Source organism: Callorhinchus milii, unplaced genomic scaffold (genome assembly GCF_018977255.1).
Source record: "Callorhinchus milii isolate IMCB2004 unplaced genomic scaffold, IMCB_Cmil_1.0 Scaffold20, whole genome shotgun sequence".
NCBI lineage: Eukaryota > Metazoa > Chordata > Chondrichthyes > Chimaeriformes > Callorhinchidae > Callorhinchus > Callorhinchus milii.
The window spans coordinates 3,959,275-3,986,052 of record NW_024704761.1 but is presented as its reverse complement, the minus strand read 5'-3'; the positions used below and the strand labels follow the sequence as shown (position 1 = coordinate 3,986,052).

The window sequence follows — 26,778 nt, the reverse complement described above, 5'->3', positions numbered from 1 at the left end:
TTGTGACAGCTTGATTTATATTTATCTTAGCCTAAGCTATAAAATGAAAATGTAAGTGTATTTGAGGTTCAATTTGCACAAATGAAGCATATCTTTGACATTTTTGAATGGAAATATTGATCATCAAGCTTATTAAAATGTTCAGATTTCTGTTAGCCTTATTTATAGTCCTCTTCCTCTTGAACTCACAGAACATCAGCATCTGAACGGAGGAAACCAAGCACAGAAGTCAGTTTGCAGTGTAGTTGAAAACTTGTCTCCTGGTTTGTTAAACTTTGCTTGGTTCATAATGTTGACATAGCAAAAGCCAATCCCTTGTTTTCATCTGGGGTCATGAAATCTTACTGTAATCTTTTCAGAGTGGTCCTCAGTCCTGGTAAATATTAATACAGATGAGATAAAGTCATGAATAATATGGCTCACAAGATTGCAAACAAAGGGTCTTTGTTCTGAAGATTCAGTCAGTGTACAACTCAGAACTAATAAATATTAACAAGGGGCAAGGCAAAAGAATGAATTAAATGGTTCATTGGATTGTAAATCAGGAATTGAAAGCCTGTTAAAATTCCTTTGTAATCCACGATATTTCTCTACACCCACCCGCCCAGCAAATACCCAGAAATTAAAAATTTAACAAATATCCGTTACACATACCTCATTTAGGGTTGTCAACATCTGCGGAAATATAGCACAATCAGAAACTTAGGAGGGGGATAAAATATGGCAGTAATTTACCGTTAATTGGAAATAGAGTATTGCTCAGGACTGAGAATACATCGATAAAGTCTGCATCAACGTGAGACTGTGATAAATGCTAATAAAGTTTAACTGAGACAGTAATAGAAGAATTCAGAATTTGTTATACTTTAATTGGAACAGCTTTACATAAAGGATCATGAGAATATGGAACCTACCATCTCATAGTACAGAATTAATTGGAGGTGTTCAAGAGCGAGATAGTTATCTGGTAAGTAGGGATATTATTGGATATAGACAAAAGGTGAGGAAATGCAATTTAAGACTTAGCATTGAATTAATTTAATAGCAAGACAAACTAGATGGGACAGACTAGTCCACTCCTGTCCATATGTTTGTTTTTAGCAGTTCGTGCATTTTCTAGTCACAGTTTTCAGTATAATCTGCAAAGGAAACATAAAAAGAATGATTATGTACATTGTAATCTAAAACAATTGCATAAAAATGGTAATTATATTGGATTCTTTACTATTACAACATGTATCAGGGGTATATGTGCAGAAAAGAGTACACGGTTTCCCTAAGGTGCAGTAGACATCTGCGTAATTACCATTGCAGTTCGAGTCACTTGTTCCAATTTTATCGAAATCAGGCAATTTGTTTCTGAGACATATCCCTTTCAAACAGAAGAGCTGTCCTGGAGTTCAGCTGTGATCAGTCGAGTGACGGGCAGACACAGGCTGCAGTACATTAGAAAGCAATGGACATCAAACTGATCACCTTTACTCTTGTGGTTTATCAATGTACAAGTAACACGCTATTTCCCTTTTGTTGTGCTATACTATGTACTGTGCAAATGAAGGCTCTGAGTTTATACTCCTGATGTATATCTCCATTAGCTACCGCTGGAATTTTGTCAGATGAATGCAAAAAATGCTAAGACCATCGCATAAAAATACAGCGAGTGACACTTCTTTGCCTTAACAGCTGTAATTTATTTTCTTTCTAGTTTCATGTTAAATGCCATCCTCACGCAAGAAAAAATATTCATGAATCTTTCTCTTGTCAAACTCCGGCCTCAATCCAAGAATACAACAGCCTTTGAGTAACACGCGTGCGTGTTACTCATGCGTGCATGTCTGCACCCACCCTCTGGACTCCATCCCACAGTCCCTCTGCCTCACCCCATTCCTTGCCTCCTTCAAGACCCATCTCAAGACTGTTTCCCCTGGTTGGAGAATCTAAAATTAGGGGTCATAGTCTCAAGATTGACGGTCAGGCTTTTCGAACTGAGTTGAGGAAACATTTCTTCACTCAGAGGGTAGTGAATTTGTGGAATTCTCTACCCCAGAAGGCTGTGGATGCTCAGTCCTTGAACATATTCAAGACTGAGGTTGATAGATTTCTAAAGGATAGAGGGATTAATGGGTATGGGGATAGGGTGGGTAAATGGAATTAGGTTAGAAGATCAGCCATGATCTTATTAAATGGCGGGGCAGGCTCGAGGGGCCGAATGGTCTACTGCTCCTATGTCTTATGGTCTTATTGTGGTGCTTTCGATCTCCCTGCTTCCCCCGCGCCCTCCACCCTTCCTGACCCCAACCCCCAGCTCAGGTCCGAAACTCTGTCTGTCCAGCGCCTTGGGACGTCCTCCCGACGTGAAAGGTGCTATACAAATTTTGCTGTTGTTGTCGCCTTATGCTGCACAGTGTGTGGATAGATCTATAGTTTAACATGTTAATAAACATTAACTGTAGAAGTATACTTCCATTCCATTATGATGCAGAATTCTCTCCCAAGACTTGGAAGAGTGGGAAAAAAATAACTGGCCTTGCATTATACAAAGTGGACACAAAATATAGCAGATAGACGTTTGATTCTGCATATTTCTCCTTTTCAGATAACTGCTTAATTTACATTGAATTACAATGCATGCTAAAAATGCTTCATTTTCATTGCATTGCAAACAATATATACTGGCCAGCCATTCATAAAAAAAAATGAATATGGTAGACAGCTCACAGCAAAGTGCAATGGAGTCTACTTTTCAAATAATGCAAAATTCATCACTGAACTTTTCCGTAGGATTTAGCCACTGCAGTGCTATGTACTCATCTTTGTAATAACACAGTCCTACAGAATAAAGGAACATAAGGTCATACACATATTTGGGATTCTTATTCATTTCATATTAAAGCCTAAGAAAAAAGTCTACCTGTGTAAGGATATAATCATCTTCCACCAGTTTTTCTATGACATCAAAATGATCTGTGTTTGGACATCTTCAAAACTGCCCATCAACCCAGCGTCCTTGATAGCCTGCAAAGAAAGATGGTTCAACAGATCAGTAGTGGAGCTGGAATGCTAAGTTTTACCTATAACTGGTCTCGTACCGCAGTGGAGCACTCTGAGCTGGAGCGGCCTCAGTTGCAGACATTTGCTGCAGAAGTGGTCGCCTGGGCTCAGACGGCCCTCCAGCAACTCCCACACTGTTGCAGTCCTCACACGATACCTTTTCACGCCATTCTCACCTCTCCCACCCCCACTGGGAGTGAAAGTTATTTTTAAAAGTTAAATTCTTGATTTTTTAAAAAAAATAATTGATTTTTCGTATTGTTACTTCGTAGTTAGTGTTATTTACTGTTAGTAGTTAGTGTTAGCTGTTAAGTCTTTGATACTGACGTCGCTCAGACGTCACTTTTTAATTTTCTCACTTTTTTTTAATCTGATGCCTCTGCTCCCGACTGGCGGACTGCTCTCCTCAATTCAATTCACTTTACAGTCTATTCTGTGAAGAGCTTTGAGACGTCTCGTGAAAAGCACTATATGAAATGCAAGGATTACTATTATTATATTATGCTCTTTTGCCTTCTCCTTTAGTAGCACAAAAAAGTGCCGTTGCCTTGAGGCTCCCCTATATTTTAAAGTTGAGTATTTACCCTTTGCCGTTCTGATGGTGGGGGCAGGGCCGAGCTTGCTGAGCAGAGGGAGTGGACAGGCTGATAAGGGGTTAGAAAGTCGGAGAGATAGGAGGGGTGTAACAATAAAAGTGTTGACCAAAGTTTTGCATATTTCTATGAGGTATTTGTAAGGTGCAATGCAAAATAACAAAGTACAGTATTCACCTGAAAATGAGAAGATGGGAAAGTGCGAATGAAAGAACCAACCTTGTAAAACTCTTGCGATTGTTTTCGAAATTCATCTGAATCATGTTCTGCCACAACCACCAGAATCTCACAGTTTCCGGCCAGCCATTTCATTTTGTTCACAAGTTGCATGGGGCTGTTTCGGAGGGCATCGTCCCTGTTAAAAGTGCCAGCAGCTATTAATTCTACCTGTGTATCTGTACTCGAAGTCATTGTCCCCTATCGTCAAAGAGTAGGAGTAAAGGGCAGCTTCTCAGTGATAGTCTGCAGAGAAGTAGGGAAATAGGACCACTGCTCTTTACCATGTTTGTAAATGATTTGGACACCAATATAGGAAGTACGTTGTTGAAAATCATAGATGACATCAAACTGGGGGTATAACAAATAAGGAGCAGTATAGAAACATAAACAGACAACAACAACAACTTGGATTTACATAGCGCCCTCCACGCCGGACGGCGTCTCAGAGCACTTTACAGTTTAGGATCCCGGGACCGAGCCGGGGGGAGGGGGGGGAGGTGACCAAAGGCTCGGTCGAAAAGAAAGGTCTTCAGCAGAGATCTAAAAATGGGAAGGGAGGGAGCGAGATGAAGAGAGTGAGGAAGGAGTTCCAGAGCCTCGGGGCGTAGTGGATGAAGATACGGCCACCGAGGGTGGAACGGAGGACTCGGGGGACGAGGAGGAGACCAGACCCGGAGGAACGAAGGCAACGGGTACTGTGCTGAGGAGAGAGGAAGTCAGAGAGGTAGAGGGATGCAGAGGAGTGCAGGGACTTGAATACGAGGGTGAGGATCTTGAAATCGATCCTCTCTGGGATAGGGATAGGGAGCCATGGTGGTGGGTGACAAGGGGCAGGTGGATGAGGCTGCCTGGCGGGTGTTCAGTATTTTAGTTCAAAAGAAGTCCATGACCTCCTCGCACTTAGCATTTGATACGAAGATTGAGGAGGCCTGAGGGGGGGCACGGAGGAGGTAGTGGGTGGTGGATAAAGGATTTTGGGGTTGTGTTTAGCCTCCAAGATGATGTTGGAGTAGAAGCCGTTTTTGCGCTTGTCAAAGAACGGCGGTAGCTGTGGAGATGTTTGAGCCGCAGTTGGCGGTGGACTGTCAGGCCAGTTTTCCGCCATCTGCGCTTGAGCGGACGGGTTTGAGTTTTTTGTATAATTCAGTGTCTTCACTTGGTAGCCTATATTACATGTCTATTCATGGTGTTGGACAATTGTATGTATATCTTGTCCTGAACGTTTAATTCACATAATAAATGAACACAATTATAAACTCGCACAAATGTGTCATTAGTAAAGTAGACCTGTATACGAGACACACACAAAGTAGCGGTGGTGTCTTAAATCATCAGTGCTGCTTCCTCACTTTAAAATGCAATTGATGACAAAATTATTTGAAAAAAAAGAACTAAGTGAACCTTTAGATTTAAAGACCAAACTGCTCTCAAGAACTATTATGCTAAACGGGAGTTTTAAAAAGTCGGCGTTAGGTACAAGTAATGGAATGAGTGAACTTTGCATTATAATAGCTTGTAAAGAAAATTCTTTATCAATGTTTTTGTATTCACCCTCTAGCATAATTAATGTGTGCATGTTATTTTACGTGAACTTTGAAAACTTGCCACCCGTTTGTGAACGTACTGAGTCATTTTGAGAAGGATGTTGGTTCTGGTTGGGACAATTGGACAAAGATCATAAATCCCACTGACAAGAAAAGCTCCTGTGGAAGGAAAAAAAAATCAGGCTATTATTTTCATTCCATGAATGTTTGTGGGACATTGCTGCATGCAATTGGCTGCTGTGTTTTGCCCACAAAATACACAGTCAATCCATTTTACAATATATCCTGTGAAGCGCTTTGAGACGTCTCAACCACATCACGAGGCGCTATATCAAATGCAAGGATTATTATTATAACACAGCCCGTTGCGACATAGGGCCTCATTTTATGGACCCAAAATGCTGGTTATAAGGTCGGTTACGAGTGGCCTGTGGATACCATCACAACCTTAAGAAAATGTGATTGATGCAATGTTATATCTCTAAGAATCTCTGGAACATGCACTCTTCTGTGCTTACCTTTAACATCAGGGACAACACCATATTCTGACCAATCTGTACAAAGCACCATAGCTGCCAGGTGGGCACCAGCTGAGTGTCCGCACAGATAAATACCACTGAAAGACATGCAAAGGGTTTTTCGAGCAAGAGGCAAAATCTTTGAATCTCAAAAGAAGAGAGTGATGAGAAATTAAAGATGAAATGTGGCCAAAACTGCAGTCAAAGAGACAGATCTGAAACCCTGGAACTCTTTCCCTCCATCCCTCCACCTTGCCCCCTCCCTCCCCACTTTCAAATCCCGCCCAAAGTCCTTCCTTTTTGATCGTGCTCACACTCACGTCCACCCTCCCTCTCCCCTTGGCTCGGTGAGAAGACTCCGCCACTGTTGAGCGCTCCTGGGTGCTACCCCACGTGAAGGGCGCTATATAAATGCAAGTTGCTGTTGTTGGGGTGAAGCCATGGAGGCATTTGAAAGTGAAGAGGAGAATGTTGAATTTGGGAAACCAGCAACAGTCATATATTTCAGAATATTTTCACATCCAAAAAAACATAGATGTTGAGTTGGGGATTTTCTTTCTCCGTTTGTTCTGAAGGGTTCCCTTTCAACCCTCTCTATCTCAGATTCAGTGACAACTGCAAATAGGAGCAAAGGATGTCCCTAATACACTACAGACTTCTCAACGCACTCCACCAAAGTGTGAGCAGATCCTCCAGAAACAAATCTGAGATTTGAAGAATCTCGCCCATGAAGAAAATCACCTCTTTATTTGTTCACAAACATTCAAAGTTTAGTTGTAAAATGTTAATTTTAGAATGGATTATTGTCAGTCTCTTACTGATCTGCACCATTCTCCGCCATTGATTGCCGTCCATCAATCACTCTGACCTATTCGACACATGAGCTGTTCCAATTATATCTTACCTGAAGGTGGAATATTGCTGAACAATGAAGACTACGCTTCGACGGACCTGAGACACAATTAAATCCATATTACCTGAAAAGACAGCAAAGCAAATTCTGAAGCAAAGCTTTAGTTTGGAAGCGCAATTTTATGAAGCAGACAGCAACAAATGTTCAATCTGGCAGATGCAAACCTTTATTGCTTGACGTCAGAATCTAACATCAAAGGAGCGGTTCATCAATTCAAAAAAAATGAAGATGCTGAGCCACTTATTGAATCTAATTTAGGTCATTTATAATTTAAGCAGTAATAGTGGGGACACAAACCGCATTGTTCGAGAGATGCTGCTTCCATCGCTTGGATGCAGTGTATAGGCAATCATCCCTGAAGTGGTCTGACAGTTAAGCATTTGCATCTATTTACCTTTTGGTGCCAAGTCGTAACCAACAGAAACAACCACGACTCCGGCTTTAACTAGAGGAGGAACCATAAACCCAGACAAGTCTTTGCTGTAAATATTCAAGAAAAATAAAAAGTAAATTGGTTGGGTTATTTTTAATTTAATTAATTTAACCAAAAATTACAGAACAAGATGGTGCTTTTGGCTGTGCCTGAATCCCGTAGGATGCCTGTGCACACTTGGCCAGAATGATAATTCAGTACTTTTACCAGGCTCACCTCAGTAACTGCCAGTATCCTCCATGAAAATAGATGAGCAGAGCTGGAGCTATCATTTAACGAAATAAATTAAGTGGAGGTTAGTTTCTGTCTGCTTGTATCAATATTATGGAAGTAATGAGGCACTATATCAAATGCCAGGATTATTATTATTATTACTATTACTATTACTATTACTATTATTATTATTATTATTATGTCTTCTACAAACCTAGTGATGGGTTTGGAGGAAGATAAATGTCGAGTTTTTCTGCATTGCCTGACCCATAAGGCACGTCCAACAAAGACTGAGCTGCACTGTGACCCTGTGCTGTACCTGGAAAGGGATTTCAAGGAAGACAGAAAATGATTTGAGAAATAAATAATTTTGGACTTTACTGACATCTGACAGTTGCCCTTGATTCTCACACCATTAACTTGTTATAACTTATCACATTGACCTTGAGTGAATCTCCCTACAGTAAGTCAAGATCGATCAATCATCCAAATGCAAGCCACCGGTGTAGGGGATTCATAATAACAGACTAGGAGCAGGAAACCTAGCCTCTCTCACGGCTTCCATTGGTGTTTAGCTCTGGGAAGACAAGAAATACGGAATAAACTGAAATGATCTCAAATCAAACACATCATTTTTGGTATATTACCTTCAGTTAGCACTTTGATGTGGGCTTGTATCACTGCGTCCTTGTCCATGCGATGCGACCAGCAACTGGGGGAATATTGCTTTTGAAGCTCCTACAAAATTTACAGATGTTTCACAAAGTAAATAACAACAACTTGCATTTATATAGCACTCTTCACATGGAATGACATCGCGGAGCTCTTAACGCGGTGGTGGCCAACCCATGGCAATAGTTCTTCAGTTATGACACAAAACACAAAATATTCAATCAAGAAAATTTACTTTGTTGGTCGACCAAAAAGGTTGGCTACCTCTGGCTTAAAGTAAAAGATTAAACATATTCTGGTACAAAGTGGTAATCTTGGTAGAGCGAGTGCAAACCTATAGTTATCTCACCTCTTTGGAATACAAGTCGGCTATGAATGGCTATGAATTAGAAAACAAAATAAAATATGTGCATACATATATATATATATATACTTTATTAAAATAGCAACTTTCCCCATTGCTACCTCAGTCCAATCAGATACCTGGGCATAGACGCTGTTTAGAATCAAACTGAGGCATACAAACTAAATATCGCAGGTGAAATAACTGCCCTCTTACTACCTCGTCGCAATAAGGCAAGTAATTATTAATGCTATGTGGCCTCGGAGTTGCTAGGCTGGAGAAAGAGAAAAACAGTCAGGGATTTTGTTCCTGATCCTTATCCAGAGGCTGCTTTGTTGCACAGACAGTATATATGTGTGTATGTAGGAGAGAGAACATTTGATGAATTCACGATCAGGCTCAGCTGTGATGCATTCCCATTAACACTCAGTGTCACGCACGACGGGTAAAGTACTGATCGGTTTAGGATTGCTGGTAACTGTCAAACTGTATTCCAACAGGAGTCAGTGCGAGGAGAGGAGAGAGAAACAAATAAGCCAAAAAAAAAGCACTCAGAGCTTCCAAGTTTGTATCCTGTTACTTTGATCATGTGAATGCAGTTTGATGAGGCTGTGTATCAGGTTCCCTACTTACATTTAATATGTTCACTTAGTCGTTTATATTTATGAAGACACTCTAATGTACTGGCAATCAAGCAGGGTATGGCAGCAATCGAAAAAAGATTATCCTAGTATGCTGTGCGTAGACCAGCTAATCAAAATGGACTTACTTCTAAATCCATTTGCTTCCAAGAGCACATACTGCTGCTGAAAGTTGCAGGAATTCTCACAGAGCTGGTGACTTGGTCAGGAATTAACCTTGTTATGTAATCAGCTCTGGAAATCGCTGTGTGCTCTGGGAGAGTAAAGTATGCTGTGCAGGCAAATATTGGTTACTTTTAACTGTTAAGTCACTATCTGTATTCCAGTCAACATTTTGAAATATACAGTACAGGTGGAAGTCATTTGACTCATAATGGAGAGATTTGCGTATCACAATTGGCCCTAAATATTCCAGAAAATGTATATATTTCATAGTTTCGGTGTGGAGTCCTGTAGCTCAATAGTTAGCGCACTCGCCTCGCAAGCAAGAGACCTGCGTGCGAATCACGATCAAGTTGGACAAGTTTCCTTACTCCACATGCCTCTGTTTACCTAGCAGTAAGAATCTGTTTTTTGGTCGTCGATTGGCGGATCGCTTTTCTGGGGGTAATAACTCCTTGAACAAAAATTGGTCACTCACTCCACCAATTTTATCTGGGGGATTCTTGGCCAGGGAGAAGCAAGTTCCTTTCTCTTTTCCAATTAGTGTCATATGCTGTTTAACGTCCACCTGAACAGGCACAAATGGGAACTGGGTTTGTTCTGTGAAGCGATTTGAGATGTCTCAAAGACAGGATAAGGCGCGATATCAAATGCAAGGATTATTATTCTTTTATTATGTTGGTCAGTCATAACCCGTCACTGTGCCTAGGGGAATCCAAACCAAATTGAAATTTCCATACCTGGAAATTTCCATTTCTAGAATAGGCACGCCACCCCTGGAGACATACACCCAGCTCACCAATTTCAGAAAGTATTAAGCGAAAGGGAGCAAGTGCTAAAATTTGGAGACCTCCGAATGGTATTGAAGCTCACTGCTGGAATTTAAGGAGTTGGAACTCCATAGCTTGCCATTGAAAGCCCTGTCTAGCAAGGTTCCCGCTGCTTGTCCAGCAGGGACAATCCTATTTTATCCAAGGGCTTTGTCTTGAGGATTAGGATTAACAACAACGACGACTTCCATTTGAACATAGGAACATGAGGAGATCATTCAGCCCTTAAAGCTTGTTCCGCAACTTAATTAGATCATGGCTGATCTGTACCCCAAATAGTGCTTTCAATTCTAATTTCCGGCTTTCTCCCCATATCCTAAATACCCTGACCTACCAAAAATCTATCAACCTCACTCTTGAAGGTGTGGATGGATCCGACATCCACAGCCTTTGGGGGGGGGGGGGGGAGAGAATTCCAGATTTCTGCGTCCCTTTGAGTGAAAGGGGGGGAGTCTTAGCGAGGCAGGGGGACCGTGGGGGATGGATGGCGTTCCAGAGGATGGGGGGACCGAGCGGCTGGGAGGTTAGAGCGCTCGCTTCGCAAGCGAGAGAGAGAGAGAGAGAGAGAGAGAGAGACCCGAGTTCAATTCCGGGCAGGTCCGGGCAAAACCTTGGGCAAGTTCCCTTACTCCACTCACGCGCGCGCGCGCGCGCGGCCTAACAGCAACCCCTCCCCCCTCCCCCCACCCCCCCGAAAAAAAAAGATAAAACGATAACAAATCGGTCATTTTCAATCCACGACCGTTCGCGCCCTCGGGGCGGAGTGGGGGGACGGGACGGACGGACGGACGGACGCCGCCGTGCGCAGTCTACGGTCTATTCTGCGAAGCGCTTTGGGACGTCGAGAAGCCCAAGCCTTGCTGTGGGGGGGGTGGGGGGGGTGTCTGGGTGGGGGGGGGGTGGGGGGGGGGGCGGGTCCTGACCCCCTTATCATCAGCTGTGCTGGGGGGTGAGCAGTGACGAAGAGGCTCCGCTGATTGGTCGAGACTCCTGAGCGATACAGTTTCATTCCATTCACAATTACTCTCTCTCTCTCTCTCACTCACTCTCTGAGTTGTCATTTTCTCTCTCTCTCTCTTCCCTCTTCGCCTTTTGACTTAAAACTTTCGTTTTTTTTTCGACTTTTTCCGCACTGGAGTTTTATTTTCTTGGGGGGGGGTATATGTAAAAAAAAGGACCATGAACTGCTTAAACATGCCAACCTCCCCCAGCAAAGTGAAGGGTCAAATTCAGGTAAAACTCCCCCCAAACTATTGTATATATATATGTTAAAAAATAGGCACTTTTGGGATCGTTTGACTCGATTGCAATTTAAATGATATTACTGTTCAGTCGTCGATCAGGACTCGGGTTCGGGTAACTCGTGGCCTTTCTTTGTTAAGAGTTGATAGTAATTTCTTTTCCATTCCCTCCAGAACTGAATAACCTTCACTTTTTTAAAAAAAACTCTTTCACTTTCTTTCTTCTGCCTCAGATTATCTTCGGGCCCATGTTCTCTGGAAAAAGGTAAAAAAATGTTTTATTGCAGTCATTAGTTGGGTGGGTGAGTGGTGGTGGGGGTGGGGGGGTGGGTGGGGGGGGGGGGTGGGGTGTTCAGAGAGGATGGGGGAATAAAACAAATTGCAAAGTGACTTTTCTTTCATTAGATGATGATCATGATGTCTGGCTGCAGAGAGGATGCATTCTGTGCAGCCTCCTGGAACTAGATATTTTTTAGAGAAATATATACAATGTCTTCATTGAACTCAGCAGTTTCCTGTTGCAAAGTCACAGGGAGTGAAACTGTTGGAACCCGCCGGCGGGAGATTCAAATTTCTTCATTCAAAAAGCCAACTTCTTTTTCGTTAAAAAGAAGGCTCTGACACCTACCCCTTCCCACCCAGGATGGGAGGGGCCACAGATCACGTCCGGACGCTGTCCCGGCCCGGAGGAGCGATAGATTTGTAGCCGCCGCTCGCTCCCCTTCCAAATACAAGATTTTAAAATCGACTGAAGGAACAACAACAAGATTCCATTTATAGAGCGCCTTTCACGTCGGGAGGACGTCCCGAGGCGCTGCACAGTTGGGTCATGACCCGAGCATTGGGGGGAAATGGTCAGGGTGAGGGGAGGGAAGGGAGGGAGAGAGCGAGGAGGGGGGGAAATGGTCAGGGTGAGGGGAGGGAAGGGAGGGAGGGAGGGAGGGAGCGAGGAGGGGGGGAAATGGTCAGGGTGAGGGGAGGGAAGGGAGGGAGGGAGGGAGCGAGGAGGGGGGAAATGGTCAGGGTGAGGGAGGGAAGGGAGGAGGGAGGGAGCGAGGGGGGGAAATGGTCAGGGTGAGGGGAGGGAAGGGAGGGAGGGAGGGAGCGAGGAGGGGGGGAAATGGTCAGGGTGAGGGGAGGGAAGGGAGGGAGGGAGCGAGGAGGGGGGGAAATGGTCAGGGTGAGGGGAGGGAAGGGAGGGAGCGAGGAGGGGGAAGAGAGTCGAGAGGGGAGCTGAAGGCTCGGTCGAAGAGTATTTGGAAAAACCGAGGCCCTCCTGATTGGCTCACGTCAGCGCCTCCGCACCTCAGGCGCTGACACCATCAGCATCCAAGGCTGCACTCTCCACCTCTCAAAGCCAGTCAGGAACCTCGGCGTTTTGTTCGACCCTGAGCTGTCCTTTCTCCCTCACATCCGCACCACAACTGGCACCGCCTTCCATCACCTCCGGAATATCGCCAGACTACGGCACTACCTCACCCCTCACGCAGCTGAAACTCTGGTCCACGCCTTTGTCACCTCAAGGCTGGACTATGGGAACTCTCTCCTCGCCGGCCTTCCCGCCACCTCCCTCCACAAGCTGCAGGTCATTCAGAACTCTGCAGCTCGTGTACTGTCCCGCACCAGACACCGCGACCACATCACTCCCACCCTCGCTCGCCTCCACTGGCTCCCCATCCCCCAGAGGATTGATTTCAAGATCCTCATCCTCACCTACAAGGCCATTCACGGCCTCGCTCCTTCCTACCTCTCCAACCTACTATCCCCCTACCTACCTGCCCGTACCCTCCGTTCCTCTGGCTCCGGTCTGCTCCATGTCCCCCGCCCCAACCGCCCTACCATCGGTGGTCGGGCCTTCAGCCTCTCAGCCCTCAGGCTCTGGAACTCCATCCCCCAGTGCCTTCACCGCTTCCTCCCTTTCCTCCTTCAAGGCCGGTCTCAAAACCTTTCTCTTTGACCGTGCCTTCAGCTCCCCTCTCGACTCTCTTCCCCCTCCTCGCTCCCTCCCTTCCCTCCCCTCACCCTGACCATTTCCCCCCTCCTCGCTCCCTCCCTTCCCTCCCCTCACCCTGACCATTTCCCCCCTGCTCGGGTCATGACCCAACTGTGCAACTGTACACCGGTGGCTTGCATTTGGATGATTGACTGTACATTTGTGGGCGAAACGCGCAGTGAATTGTGCACCGCAGTGTCCCACGAACAGTCATGGATTGAGTGACCAAATTATTATTGTGGTTTTTTTTTGAGGAACTATTAACCCCGGAAAAGCGATCCACCAATCGACTCACAACTGGGTTCCTACCTTACTGCTGAGTAAACAGAGGCGTGTGGAGTAAGGAAACTTGCCCAACATTTTGCCCTGACAGGAATCAAACCCAGTTCCTCTCGCTTGCGAAGCGAGTGCTCTAACCGCTGAGCCACAGGACTCCACCTACTGAGCTACAGGAACCCACACGCCTGTGAGACATTGGTGTGAAACACACAAAGGGAATTTTCTCAAGGTTTCCTGTCCAGTGATTCTGTTCCTCACCCCTGATAAAATTGGACATCTTGACGTCATAGCAGTTTGTCAGATAGTGCTGTATGCAAATTGGCTGTTCCATGCGTGTTTTGAATGCACTCGCTACCCTTTACAGTAAGTCCTGTGAAGTGCTACGAGGTGTTCCAACAATGAGAAACAAGAGATTCTCTTCAATGTTGAGAACCCAACAAAATCTCCTTCTGATGCTCTCTTGTTCGTTTTGGTGACTAGCGACTTGCTTGTTACAAGAAGTCTGAAGAGCCCAGGAATTAGGCCAGATGTTCCATGGAGAGATAAATTAGCTAGCAGGAAGTTTATTTTAAAACTTTACAAAGCCCTCGGTTGGGACTAACTTGGGTATCTTTCTGCAGCACAGAACTGATGCGCCGTGTGAGGAGGTATCAGATTGCTCAGCATGTGTGCCTTGTGATCAAGTACGCAAAGGATGTGCGGTACAGCAACGAAGACGTGGCTACACATGACAAGTCAGTACGATGTCAGGGTGGTAATTAACTGGGCTAATCTGGTTGACGTTATTGTAATGAAGTGTAATGAATTTAGCTTTTAAATTCAGTTTTTCGAAACCGAATTCTGCAACTGTAAACGAGTGGCCAGCTTTAAGTTTTCTTTGCTGGGAGCAGGTGTGATCAAAGACACGCTCTAGAAACCCTAGAATTGTTGCGATTTTTTATTTTAACGCAGTCATTTGGGCTTTCAAAGGGGAGAGGAAGGGAGGATGACTGCAGATCAGTAAACCAATCTGAAATGTTATGGAAAGGTTAGTGAGGCGCCTGACATTTGATGGAAGAGATTTGGTGCCCGGATTTTGGTAAAGAATAACGATGGATGTCACCTCTTGGCATCTGATTCTTCATTTGTACGGTACTTGACGGTCCAGGCTTTGGTGGAACGTGCTGTTATTCCGTAATTTCTCTTTGGAACTCAGTTGAGGTTTCGTCTTGTTTGGCGCAGGTTCACAATGCCAGCGATCGCTGTGACCATGCTGTCGGAGGTCTATCAAGAAGCCCTGCAATGCTCTGTTATTGGAATCGACGAAGGACAGTTTGTGAGTGTGAAGCTCACTGTAACATTGACGCTCATTTCCCTACCTCGGTGTGGGCTGTGAATAGTCAACATCTATAAATTATTTGCACTTTGTAATAATAATAATTAATGATAATCTCTGGAAAAATAATTATATCTAATTGAGAAACTCGGATGGGAGAGATTCCAAGCCTTTAAAGGTGCGGTGTCTCATTTTTGTAGGAAAGCCAGATCTTTTAAACTTCCATTTCGAATTAGAGGCTGATGTTGGTGCCACCTGAGCACCGTGTGAATGTTGGTCCAAGTGAGTTAATTCTATACTGCTTTAAGAACAGTCTGTAACTTTTCTTGTGTTCTGTCCAGTTTCCAGATTGTGTCGATTTCTCTGAGGAAATGGCCAACCAGGGGAGAACGGTGATCGTGGCAGCGCTGGATGGAACTTTCCAAAGAAAAGTAAGGACAACCGAGTTCCAACTTACCGCTAGATAAACATAGGCGTGTAAAGAAACTTGCCCAAGGTTTCGCCCAGCCGGGAATCGAACCTGGGTCCTCTCTCTTGTGAGGCAAGCGCTCTAACCAATACTCTACGTGACTCCCATCAGGAGCTTGTAACTCTGTCTCTGGTGCAGTTGTCCTTGGTGTCTGATTGAGCGTGTGTTTGCTCTCTTACTTTCCAGGCTTTTGGCAATATCCTGAATCTAGTTCCCTTGGCTGAGAGTGTGGTGAAGCTGAACGCCGTGTGTATGGGCTGCTACAGGGAAGCCTCGTACACAACCCGGCTGGGCTCTGAAAAACAGGTCAGTGTCCCCGAGGATATCATGTTTGTTTTAATTTGTTGTTAATCTTGTGGGATCATGCTGGATGCAATCCTGTTTCACAGGAGCACTTGGTAGTTAGTACACCAAGCTCCATGATCCGATCACCCCCATCCTTGCCCGGCTTCACTGGCTCCCCATCGCCAAGAGGATCGAATTTAAGATCTTCGTCCTCCCTTTCAATGCACTTCACTGTCTTGCTCCTCCCCAGCTGTATGGCTTACAAACCAACCTTTCCGCTCGCGAGCACTGGCCTGCTGTGTGTCCCCATCCCACAGTCGGCGGTCGGGCCTTCAGCCTGTCCGCCCTACCCTCCAAACTCCATCTCCGGAACGCCATCTCCGGAGCTCATTCGCTTCGCCACCTACCTGCCTCCTTCAAAGCCCATCTCAAGAGCTTCCTCCTTGACCGTGCATTCGGTCATCCTTCCATCCCCCTTTGGCCGCTACCCTTCTTGATTCCAACCCCAGCTTGGGTGCAAAACCTCGACTGTTCCGCGCCTTGGAACATCCTCCTGACATGAAAGGTGCTGTGTAAGTATAACTTATTGTTTCAGGTGTGGCTGGGTATCTAGCTGGTTAACCAGTTGTTCCCTCTGGCAGGTGGAGGTCATCGGTGGGACTGACATATACCGAGCCACGTGCAGGCGCTGCTACTTTGGGGAATCGGAGCCGCTGCAGAGAAAGACTGAAAAAGAAAATCTGGGAAGAAAGGACGAGACTTCCCTCCACTTGAAACACTTCGACAATCAGAAAGTTAGTAAAACACCGAGGAGGGCCTTAGAAAATCTGTGCCTGAATTAGCTCATCAGGATTCAACTCCCCCAAACCCGCTCAAAGGTGCTTTCAATATACATCAGGGATGGTCCCATTTGCTACAACTACCACATGCTGTGTGAGTTCACTGCCACAATAGCCCTGGATAGGCTATTATTCAAAGCCCCCAAATTCCACCTAGTCTTAGCCTCTTTGACCACTTTTGCCTTTAAGATTGCGCTCGACTTCAGCCTTGGGTTTGGAAGCTGGTTTTCGCATTCAGTTTATAGAAACTGGCTTCCAGATCAAGGCTGAATTGAAGAGTTATCTGCCAAAATCTGCGTGATTAAGAAAAAATTGGTCTCGCAGGCTAAGGTCTAATAAATGTCAGTATTTTTCGGGTCAGCCGGGTGTCTGACACACGAGGAAACCCATCGCAATGCTTAGGAATATCCACACTAAAGAGTTTCATGCATCCCATCTACACATGGAAATTCAAAGATCTTTATTGTAACGGAATATGCACACTACCTGGAGGGACGCATCCCGCTCACAGAATTCGGAGAGAAGATGCAACACCTTCTGGTCTTTCCTGTGTTTTGTGAACTCAATTATCTTGCTAACTGCAGTGTTCATTGCACTTACTTTCTCTAGGCAGCAGAACCATTATTCCAGGCAGCTTCTCACACTGCATAAGCAAGCACTGCTCTGTCTCAATACTGGAACAACATTCAATACGGGACAAACACTGTTAACACTTTGGTGACCTATTTGCTGTAAAATCGTTTACTGGGCTTTGGAATATTCGGGTGCCTCTTATGCGTAAAATTTTTGTGTAACTGAATTTTGTAACTGAACACATTAAAAACATTGTTTAAATCATTACATTGTTAGGTCAGAGGTTCATTACTTCTTTAAGCCATGTTATGTGGGGTTTGTTTCTTTGAATCTCCAGTTGTTAGTCTGTACTGGCTGCATTTTGCACTTGCCTGTAATGTCAGTACTTGGATTCTGTGTGTGAAGTGGACAGCAATCCAGCGAGCGACCCTCTTGCAATAGCTTTGCCAAAGGAAGGTCTTTTGAGTTGGGGGTTGGATCAAAGATGTCCAATTTGATCATGCACTCAAATCTATTTTGAGGGTTGGGAGAGAGTGTGGAGTATCAACACCAGCATGGAATATTTAATAAATCTACATTTTGATATAGCACCTTTCATAAAGGGAGGATGTCTCAAGCACTTCACAGGAATATATTGGCAAGTATAGTTACTGTTTTGTAAGCGAACTTTGTAGTTGGGATGAATGGCCTGTTACTGTAAAGTTCTACGCAATTCTACATAACAAAAAAATGCTGAAAATCTACCAGAGTTACACAAGGCTGCTTTGCCAATCCTGGCTCCATTCCCCTTGTACATTAAACCGGATTAATTTTGAAACCATTGCCCATACCCAGTGCTGGTACCACTTACAACACCAAACTATTTTCATCCAAAAACGATACATTTGAAAAAACACTCAACATTTCCCCATTGCTTTCCAAAGGGTGTTTATTTGGATAGTATTGAACGACTTCCTGATCAATAAAACTTCCCATGATTTACTGGAAACTTCAACCCACAAACAGCTTTAGAGAATGAAAGTACATCACAGCAAAAGCTGCAACACATCAGCCAGTAGCGGAAAGAACTGGAAGGCACATCAACGAAGGTAAGGCCACAGCATTAACAACACCGCCACTCCTCCATATTCCGAACCAGTGTTCTTTCAGGTTTATTTTAACACTGCAGGCTAGCTTGAAAACGTGAACCATTAAATGTCATCTATCTAAAGACACCTCCGATATGGACTATCCACGAGATTATTACAGATCAACTGGGCTGGTCCTAAGACTGCTCAGAGAGACACTCGGTTTTGAACAAATGTCATTGGTTCAAAAAGTAATCCAAATTTTGTGGGTATAGTGCAGTTTCATTTTGCGTGGGTGTGATTTGTGAAACAAAGGCTATTCTTTATGAGTAAAACATGAGTCATCTGTGGGAAGACAAGTGCTCAATATGCAACGCCAGTATTAAAAGTGCACTTTGTTGGGCCATGTGAAGTCATCTTTATTCCTAGCATAAGTACTGAATTGTCTTCTAAACTCTGTTCTAGCACTAACACTCGCCAGTGTTGGTTTGGTCACAAAGACTAGCAAATGATTGGGGTTTAGCATGTAGGTAGTTTCAGCTGATGGTCTGCCCTGCATTGTGTGTTTCAGGGCAAACCACCATTCAATCAAACATTCTTTGCCGATGCGATTGAACACAGCACCAGTTAAAAGCAAGGGTTGCAAAGAGCAGCTCTAGGACTGAAAGTTAAGCACACTTTACAAAAGTTATTCCCTCTCTAAACCTACAACCACCACCGTCCAGTTCGGGAGCAGCAGCTCCCAGCCTCTTGTTACCTTTGTTCTGTTGATAGCCACAGTTGGGAGTGATCAAGAGAGTAAGTGAAATGTACTTCACCTAAACTGGGATTGGTGGTGGGGGAGGATGGATGGACGGATGGACAGCCTGACCAAGTAACAGCCTCAGTGATCTGTTTAATCGTTTCTTTCAAATAACATCAACCAATTTTATTTAGGTTGAATAATCATGGCATCGGAGGAACATAACTGGACGTGACCACTGTGGATAAGCGTAGGAAACAAAATCAAGAGGTTTTAATAGATTTAAATAAGAAACAGTGATTTTTTTTGGTACAATGGGAGGTGTGCAGGGGTTCGCTCCCCTTCCACTGAGGTGCATCTGATCAACATTAAGGCAGAAGGTGAAGGCACTGTTTGCAATGGGCACTGACCAACCCAATGCAGGTGAAGTGCATGCAGACCATTCACTCACAAGTGCAAAGGGGGAAATCAAAGGCTTAGCTTTACTTGGACGTGCATCTTGTACGGAAGTCGCGCTGATGTGAGCGAGGCATGGACGGTCTAGCTTCTCCGCAGCGCCCACTTACTGCACATGGTGGGAAGGTAGTCGTGACCTGATATCCACCGTTCCTCCATTCACAAACTACACCTCAAGTTATTCCCCACTTGTTAAGTGGGAACAATCCAACCCCAAACCCCCACCCCAGTCTCTGGCACAGTCCCCTCCAAGCAGCAACAACAAGCCAAGTGTGACCGCCAGTCAGAGTCTCGATTACACTTCAGCCCCAACAATTTCCCAAACATACAATTTGATATTTTACATTCAATCAGTACAAATCAGAGTCAAGCGAATATGTCCTCTCTCCTATTTTAAAGACCCATTTCAGTAGTTTATAAAAAGAATATAAAATTCTCGTTTTTACTCAAGTGATTTTTTTCCCCCTTTCTACTAGCAGACGAAACAAAATACACAATATGAAGCAACACAACAAAAAAAATCCTCAATAAATCTAAGTTATCAAAAGCAGTCCTATCGCCATCCTTCACTAGGAGCAAACCAGAACCTGTGGAGATTATCACGGGACTACAGTAAAATAAATCAATCCCTCCCTCTTTCAACCCGCTTTGTTTCACTGATTCAGCTTTTTTTTAAATTAAAAAGCAAAAGAAAATGAACTGTTCCTCCCTCCCAGATGAAATCTTCCCCTGGGCAAGAACACAGCAGGTAACTCGGACTGTACCTTAAGGGGTTAGGATCTGTGCTGAGATTGGGTGTGGATCGCATCCCAACCCAACCTCCCCCACCCACACTCACAGTCACTCCCCAGGCTGGAATCTGCTGCCAGCAAGGATGATGGTAAGTGTTTGCGACCGACTTCCAATTCTTTCTGAAAACACCGCAAGGAATCCAGCGCTTCCACACTCCTCACAGTAACCCCGCAGAGAGGCAGCCTGGCTACAGACAGCCCCTTTACAAGCCCTCCCTCTCCCACTCCCCCACCCACTGCCAGATGTTAACAAGCAAACACCTCACCCAGGCAAACCCCTGATCGGGTTTAAGCTGCTGCCATTAAAACACACAAATACCCAAAACAGTAGGGGAACATGACGGACCCAATGCTGTGTGGATTGAGTTAGGGACGGTGTTGTCGGGAGGGGAATTGGGTGAAGGGGAGGGAAGGGGAGAGGACCCCTCTCTCTCTCTTTGTCTCTGTACGGACCAGTCACTGTGAATGTGTGAGAAGCCGAACCACGCCAGTGGAGTGAGTTACAGGCTCACCTGTAACCAGGGCTTCTGCCATCAAGCTCAAATACACACGGCATGTCCAGCACAGGTTTCATTCTGCGCAGGAAAGTGAAACGAGTAGGGAGATCCCGAGCAAGAGTCAGGACACCCGTCCCAAAATCGCCCACCCCGATATCCCCCCCTCCCACCCCCTCCCTCCTCAGAATGAATGAATGAGAAGAGGTTGCGGGCCGAGGTAGGGAGGGGAAGAGGGGAATTAGTACGTTCTATGATGGGGAGAGGGCTGGGTTGAGAGTGCAATCAGTGAGTGCGTGCCCGATTCCTCGGTGGGGTGATGGGGTGGGGGGTGGGAATGGGGTGTGTGTGAGGTAAGGTAAGGGTTGGGTGCATCCCTCTGCCAGGGAGGGAGGGAGAGGGTGGGGGGGAGTAGAGTTATTCAGCAACACTCACTCACTCACACTTACTCACATTGAAGCAGCGACACTGGGAAGCGGGTCATGACACTCACTGCAGGCCCAGCAAAAAAAAAGAGGGGTGGGACAAAAAAAAGGGAAGGGGGGGAAAAAGGGGCGAAAGCCACATAAAGATATTACAAGGAAAGGCCACGGAGCGCCGTCGTTGCGTTACGTTGGCAAGCTGTCTCAGATGCTCGGGCAGGGCTCCGGGTCCGCTTCGCCCCTCTAGTACACGGGAGGCACGTACTCGTCCGCGCCCTGTTCCGGGGCAGCAGTGAACGGCGGCTGCTGGTAGTTGTCGTCGGCATTGCTCGGGTAAGCAGAGTACGGCCCGGCGGTGTCGTGGGTGGGGTCCGTGTACTTGTCGGAAAAGTCCTCCACCCCCATGCGATATCGCTTCAGGGCGAAGCACGTCTGGAAGCCCTGTGCGACACCGGAGACAGAGAGAGACAGAGAGAGAGAGAGAGAAGGGCGGTCAGACCGTCAACCAGGCAGAATGACAAGGGGGGCGTGGGGGGTGGGGGCAGGATGGCACCTCAAGGCGCTTCGCGAGAATGCTCTGTTTAAGTGGCTTGAGATGCTGTCCACTGTCCAGCGCCTTGGGACGTCCTCCCGACGTGAAAGGTGCTGTTACAAATATAATCTTGCTGTTGTCCTTGTTGTTGTCAACTGTATATTTTGTGGGCACAGACCCGGTAGCCAATTGCTCCCGGTAGTGTCCCCCCCTTGCCCCCCTTTCCTTCCCCCCCCACCCCCCACCCTCGCAAACGGTCGTGGAATTGAGAGACCGGATTATTACTGTTTTGTTCAGAATATCTTAAGCAAATGGGAGCTCGAAAACCCCTTCCGTTTGGTTCCGTGCCCGTTCGATGGCTCGCAAGAAAGGGCGTCGCGATAACGGCGGGCGCCCCGGTCGAGAGCGAGAAACGACTGCTTGCCGCGGTCGGCTGCCTTCGGGAGAGGCGCAGACCGAGACCCAGAAGACCCCACGCAGCTATACCTCTATCCTGCAAGTCCCTGGACCCGCGCAATCCCGAGCCAGGCCTCGCTCGCGCCTTACCCAGCTGAAAATCGAGAAGAAGCAGAAGGCGATGGCAGCCCGGGCGCTGTTGGCTCGGCTGGCGTCCACCCCGTACTCCTTGAGGGGAGTGGACCCCCACTGATTGGTCAGGTAGCAGAAGCCGACAAACCACAGAAAGGTCCAGGAAGCTACAGGAGAACCAGAGAAAACGGCAGCGTGAACCCGCCAGGCGGCGAAGCTATTTTCAGGTTTAATCGCGGGGAAACATCTCCACACACTTCACGGTTATTCCTACCGACGGGCGAGGGCAGAGTTTTTTTTTCCCCCACCCCCCACTCAGACCACCACCGCAGGCAAATGCGCCGGTCACTTCACACGCGGCACACGTCACACGAACAGCTATGAGGTGAACGAATACTTTAACCGGAGGCTCGGTTGGACATGTCAGTGCAAGAAATTCCCCTTCTCTTTTGGAGAGGGGGGAATAGAGTCCTGGCAGGGACCTTTAACGTCCGCCCGAACAGGCCGACGGAGCTCGATTTTTAACGTCTCGTCCAAAGGACGGCATTTCCAAGTGCGGCTCACTTACTCTCCACCCCAGTCCTCCAGCAAAATACTGGAGCACGACCGTGGACCATGAGCCCTAAGTGGCGGCTCGAATACACAACCCTCTGACTCAGAGACGAGAGCACTGCCAACTCAATCAGACTGGCGCTAGCTACAGGAAGCAGTCCAGTTATAAACATTAAAATAAGCAGTGGGAATACTGAAATTCTATTAAAGTGCTGAGAGTCAATGTAAGAGCATCTCTCTCCTCCCCACCCACCCCCACTCCCTACCCCCCCCTTCCGCTCCTTATTGCCTGGAAACTAAAACCCACAGTGCGTGCAGGATTCACTACCTGAAACCACCAGGTCAACAATCACGATGTGTTTGCGTTGAGTGATGTTGCTGATCTGGGGGAAGTAGCCATCCAGCCCAAAGAAGACGGTGCTGATGAGGAATGCAGTCACTCCGATCCCCACACCGTAGTGGCAGGCGTTGGTGTTTCCATTGAAGATGCATTTCAACTCTCCAGATGTGTGGGTGTTTTCATAGCCCTCGCTCACGATGCAGCCGAAGACAACTATTGCAAAGACCTGCAACAAAACGGCGCAACAACACAAAAAAAGCCAAGTTAGCAACACGCCACATCCAAGACTCATGTGGCAATGATCGACCTTACTTCCTGGTGCAGATCAAAATACCACAACAGCTAAAAATGGCCGATAGACCCAACAGTGCAGAAACACGTCACTGTTCTCAACACCACTTCTCAGCCTCTTTGCCATTCTCACTCTCTGAGCTTCTCATGTCCTGAGAGGAAGCACTCAGAGAAAAGAGCCTGTTCTTGACCAAAGCTGCTTTGCTGTTTCACCTCGTCCTGTCTGACTTATTCCAATAGCAACATCAAGGACTTTTTTTCTGACTGGGTTCCCTACATCCCCTGGAGCTGCCTGGGTTGAGATGTGAATCAGCCAGATTACCGGTGCCCGTTTATTATACCCAGAAAGAACGTTGAATGATTTTTTTAAAAGATGACCCACACACACTCGCCGAGGCCCCTACGAGAAAACTGCATTAAAAAGGCAACACCGAAGGCCTGTTATCTGAGGCAAAGGGAAAACAAGAGTACGGCGATTGTGGTTAATGCGCGAATGGGGTTTAATGCACCACCTGAACCTCCCGACGTGAGAGGCACTATCTTAAAGCAATTTGTTATTGTTGTTGTTGACCCGAGACAAGGGCTGAAACACCAGCAATGTTTCACACACGGGGGCACTTATTCGAGGGCTTCATTTACGCAGCACTTAACGCGCTCTGCAAGCACATCATTCGTTGCAAGGCTCGTCTTTCGGGCATTTATTCCAGCGTAAGCGTCTGCACGCCACCTTGAGCGCGTGGACCGCGTACCTAAACGTGGTGCCGGTTCTCTGCCTAGTCCTGCGCTTTAAAAGTAGGGTAGTCAGCAAGCGCTGAGCGGGTTGTTGTTGTGTGTGAGTGAGTGAGTGCCTGAGTTGTATGTGTATATGTTTATTTCCCAGCACTGGGATTGGATTCATCCCTTCTCCTCTTTGAACCTGAAACATGAGGCCGAGCATGTGATTCTCTGAAGTTCACAACGCGGAAGTAGGTGAAAGACAGGGGAGGGGGGGGGGGTTGTTGTGCAGCAAAAAAACACACACACAAGACTTTCTATGGGTTTATTTCGGGCCTGCAGTTGGCAATGTTACAGACAGGTTCAGGAGAAACGAGAGTGAGATAAACAAGAAGTGAATCTCATCAAGTGACACACTCTTGATTATCTTTTTTTGCTTTTAAAACTCGAATTTCTTAAGAGGAGGAGGAGGGGATCTGAGTATTAAAGGAATAAAAATCCTCCTCATCATTAGTCATCACACACACACACACACACACATAAAAAAAATCACCAAGTGCAAGATCGTATCAAAAAGCCACGACACATATCTATGTATTTACACATTTCGATTTCGCTTTAAAGCGAATCGAAACCTTGAAAATGGGGACAGAAATACAAAATAAAAAAAAACACCGACCGACGGGGGGTGGAGGGGGGGGGGGGGGTGGAGAGGGGGGGGGTTTGGGGTTTTTTTTTCTTGGAACCAGAAGCCTCACTCGAACCAAAAAAACATCCTATTTTGTTTTAAGGAAAAACCCGTTTCGAAAAGAAACACATGTCGCGATTTTACCAAATAAAAGAAAAAATATTGAGAAGAAAAAACACTCCGCAAACATCGGACGAGCGAAAGGGGATACATCGCGGATACATTGTAGCCGCACAGGTATAGCGGAGGGGAGTGCAACAAATGTCTCAATTGATCAGACAGCGATGTCATTTTACATACATATAGATTTATAGATATATTTTTTTTTTGGAGGGGGGTTTTTCACTCACCCAACTCAGGAACCTGGCGATGGTCTGCGGCTGTTTCAGAAAGTTCACTAAGTCGAAGGCACCGCCCGCTTTGGCCGCTCCGTAAACGTTCCCTTCCATTTCGGTGCGAAAAAAATGAAAAGAACTCGAAAGGAGAATTTTAAAATACGCTGTAAATAATTGCAGGGCTTTTCTTTTTTTTACACACAAGGGGGGGGGGGAGTGAGGGTGTGGGGAGGAGGAGGAGGAGGGAGGAGGAGGAGTGGGGGAAGGATGGATGGAGGGAGGGAGGGAGGGAGGTAGATGGGGAGGGGTGTGTGTGTGGGGGGGTGTGGGGGGGGGGGGGGGGGTTGGGGGGGTTTGGGGGGAGGATTCCCAGACTTCAGGGCTCTGGTTTCCTGAGGATAATGAACTCAGCAAATCCCAACACCAGGATCGCAGTCTCCGGGACACGTCAGTGCGTCAAAGTCCCATATGACTGTACCTACAACACACACTCACACACACACACTCACTCACTCACTCACACACACACACACACACTCACTCACTCACTCCAGTCTGTGTGACTGACAGCTCAGCCTATCCACAGCCCTGTGTCTGACTGCCACATCCTATCCCATCTGCACAGTCTGTACTATAACACCACACAGACCCAACGAGCTGATCGGGCCCTCTTATCGTTATGCGTAATAATAATAATAATAATGATATTAATAATCGATATATCAATAGTAATTAATGAGAGCCTTTGACGCGCAGCGCCTGGTCGCGTCGTTTGGAGACGTCTCGAAGCCGCTCGCGGAACGCGCCGCGGAAGTGCGTCGGCTGTTAAGACTCCGCGGGCGGAACGCGACAGCCAACCGCGCGCAGCGGCGTCCCACGAACAGCCGTGGGTTGAGTGAACGCGCTTTTAATTTTCGAAGGGATTATTACCCCCCCCCCCCACACCCCCCCACCCCCACCTCCACCCCTCCGGAAAGCGATCCGTCAATCGACTTGACCGCCACCGGGTTTCTCGTTACTGCGAGATAAACAGAAGCGTGTGGGGTGTCGCCCCCCCCAGACCGTGAGCTCTGAAGAGGGGCCTGAGCCTTACTCAGAGGCAAGACTGCCATCGGCCGAGCCCGGCTGACAAAATTCAGACTGGTTTCAGGAATTCTCCACAGCTCGGTGCCCCCCCCACCCCCCCCCCCATTCTATATGGCAAACCTCCCTCACTCTCTGATAAGGTTAATCCATATTCTTCATGCCATGGTCTGACAAAGCTCTTCTTCCTGTGAGGCACTCACAATCCACCCAGGTTCCTATCTTGCACATAAACAGGATGTAGCCTTATAACATGGATCCTCCCCAAAAATAAATACGTGACGAAAGCAAAAAAATTATGCTTCCTCGTATTCTGTGACCCCCTTAATAATAATAATCCTTGCATTTGATATAGCGCTTTTCACGTCGGGAGGACGTCCCGAAGCGCTTCACAGAACGCACTGTAAAGTGAATTGACTGTATATTTGTGGGCGAACGCGGCAGCCAATTGCGCACAGCAATGTCCCACAAACAGTCGTAGATTGAAAATGACCAATTTATTATTGTTTTTGGTTTTGGAGGGATTGTTATTAGGCTCTGTGTGGAGTAAGGAAACTTGCCCAAGGTTTGGCCCTCTGCCTGGAATTGAACTCAGGTCTCTCACTTGCAAAGCGAGT

The 26,778-nt window shown here is 46.4% G+C and overlaps 3 protein-coding genes across 3 annotated transcripts; 1 reads left to right on the top strand and 2 right to left on the bottom strand.

The window, feature by feature from the left end:
- Nucleotides 1-840: 840 nt before the first annotated feature.
- afmid (arylformamidase) lies at nt 841-9,304 on the bottom strand. The gene is given in 12 exon segments (XM_007888656.2): nt 841-1,139; nt 2,912-2,973; nt 2,976-3,015; nt 3,864-3,999; nt 5,488-5,566; nt 5,926-6,023; nt 6,830-6,902; nt 7,233-7,318; nt 7,488-7,536; nt 7,699-7,803; nt 8,132-8,222; nt 9,269-9,304. Coding segments are annotated over 12 exon segments (891 nt in total). The 5' UTR covers nt 9,299-9,304; the 3' UTR covers nt 841-1,097.
- Nucleotides 9,305-11,118: 1,814 nt separating this feature from the next.
- On the top strand, nt 11,119-17,390 carry tk1 (thymidine kinase 1, soluble). The gene is made up of 7 exons (XM_042342314.1): nt 11,119-11,365; nt 11,607-11,638; nt 14,266-14,379; nt 14,867-14,960; nt 15,302-15,391; nt 15,616-15,735; nt 16,356-17,390. Exons 1-7 carry the CDS (start codon nt 11,312-11,314, stop codon nt 16,554-16,556), a joined length of 705 nt encoding a protein of 234 aa, XP_042198248.1. The 5' UTR covers nt 11,119-11,311; the 3' UTR covers nt 16,557-17,390.
- A 3,476-nt stretch (nt 17,391-20,866) lies between these two features.
- syngr2b (synaptogyrin 2b) lies at nt 20,867-25,281 on the bottom strand. The gene is made up of 4 exons (XM_007888657.2): nt 25,094-25,281; nt 23,039-23,276; nt 22,177-22,325; nt 20,867-21,539 (listed from the first exon to the last, which is right to left on the bottom strand). The coding sequence occupies exons 1-4, from the start codon at nt 25,190-25,192 to the stop codon at nt 21,342-21,344; spliced, it is 684 nt and encodes a 227-aa protein (XP_007886848.1). The 5' UTR covers nt 25,193-25,281; the 3' UTR covers nt 20,867-21,341.
- Between the last annotated feature and the right edge of the window lie 1,497 nt (nt 25,282-26,778).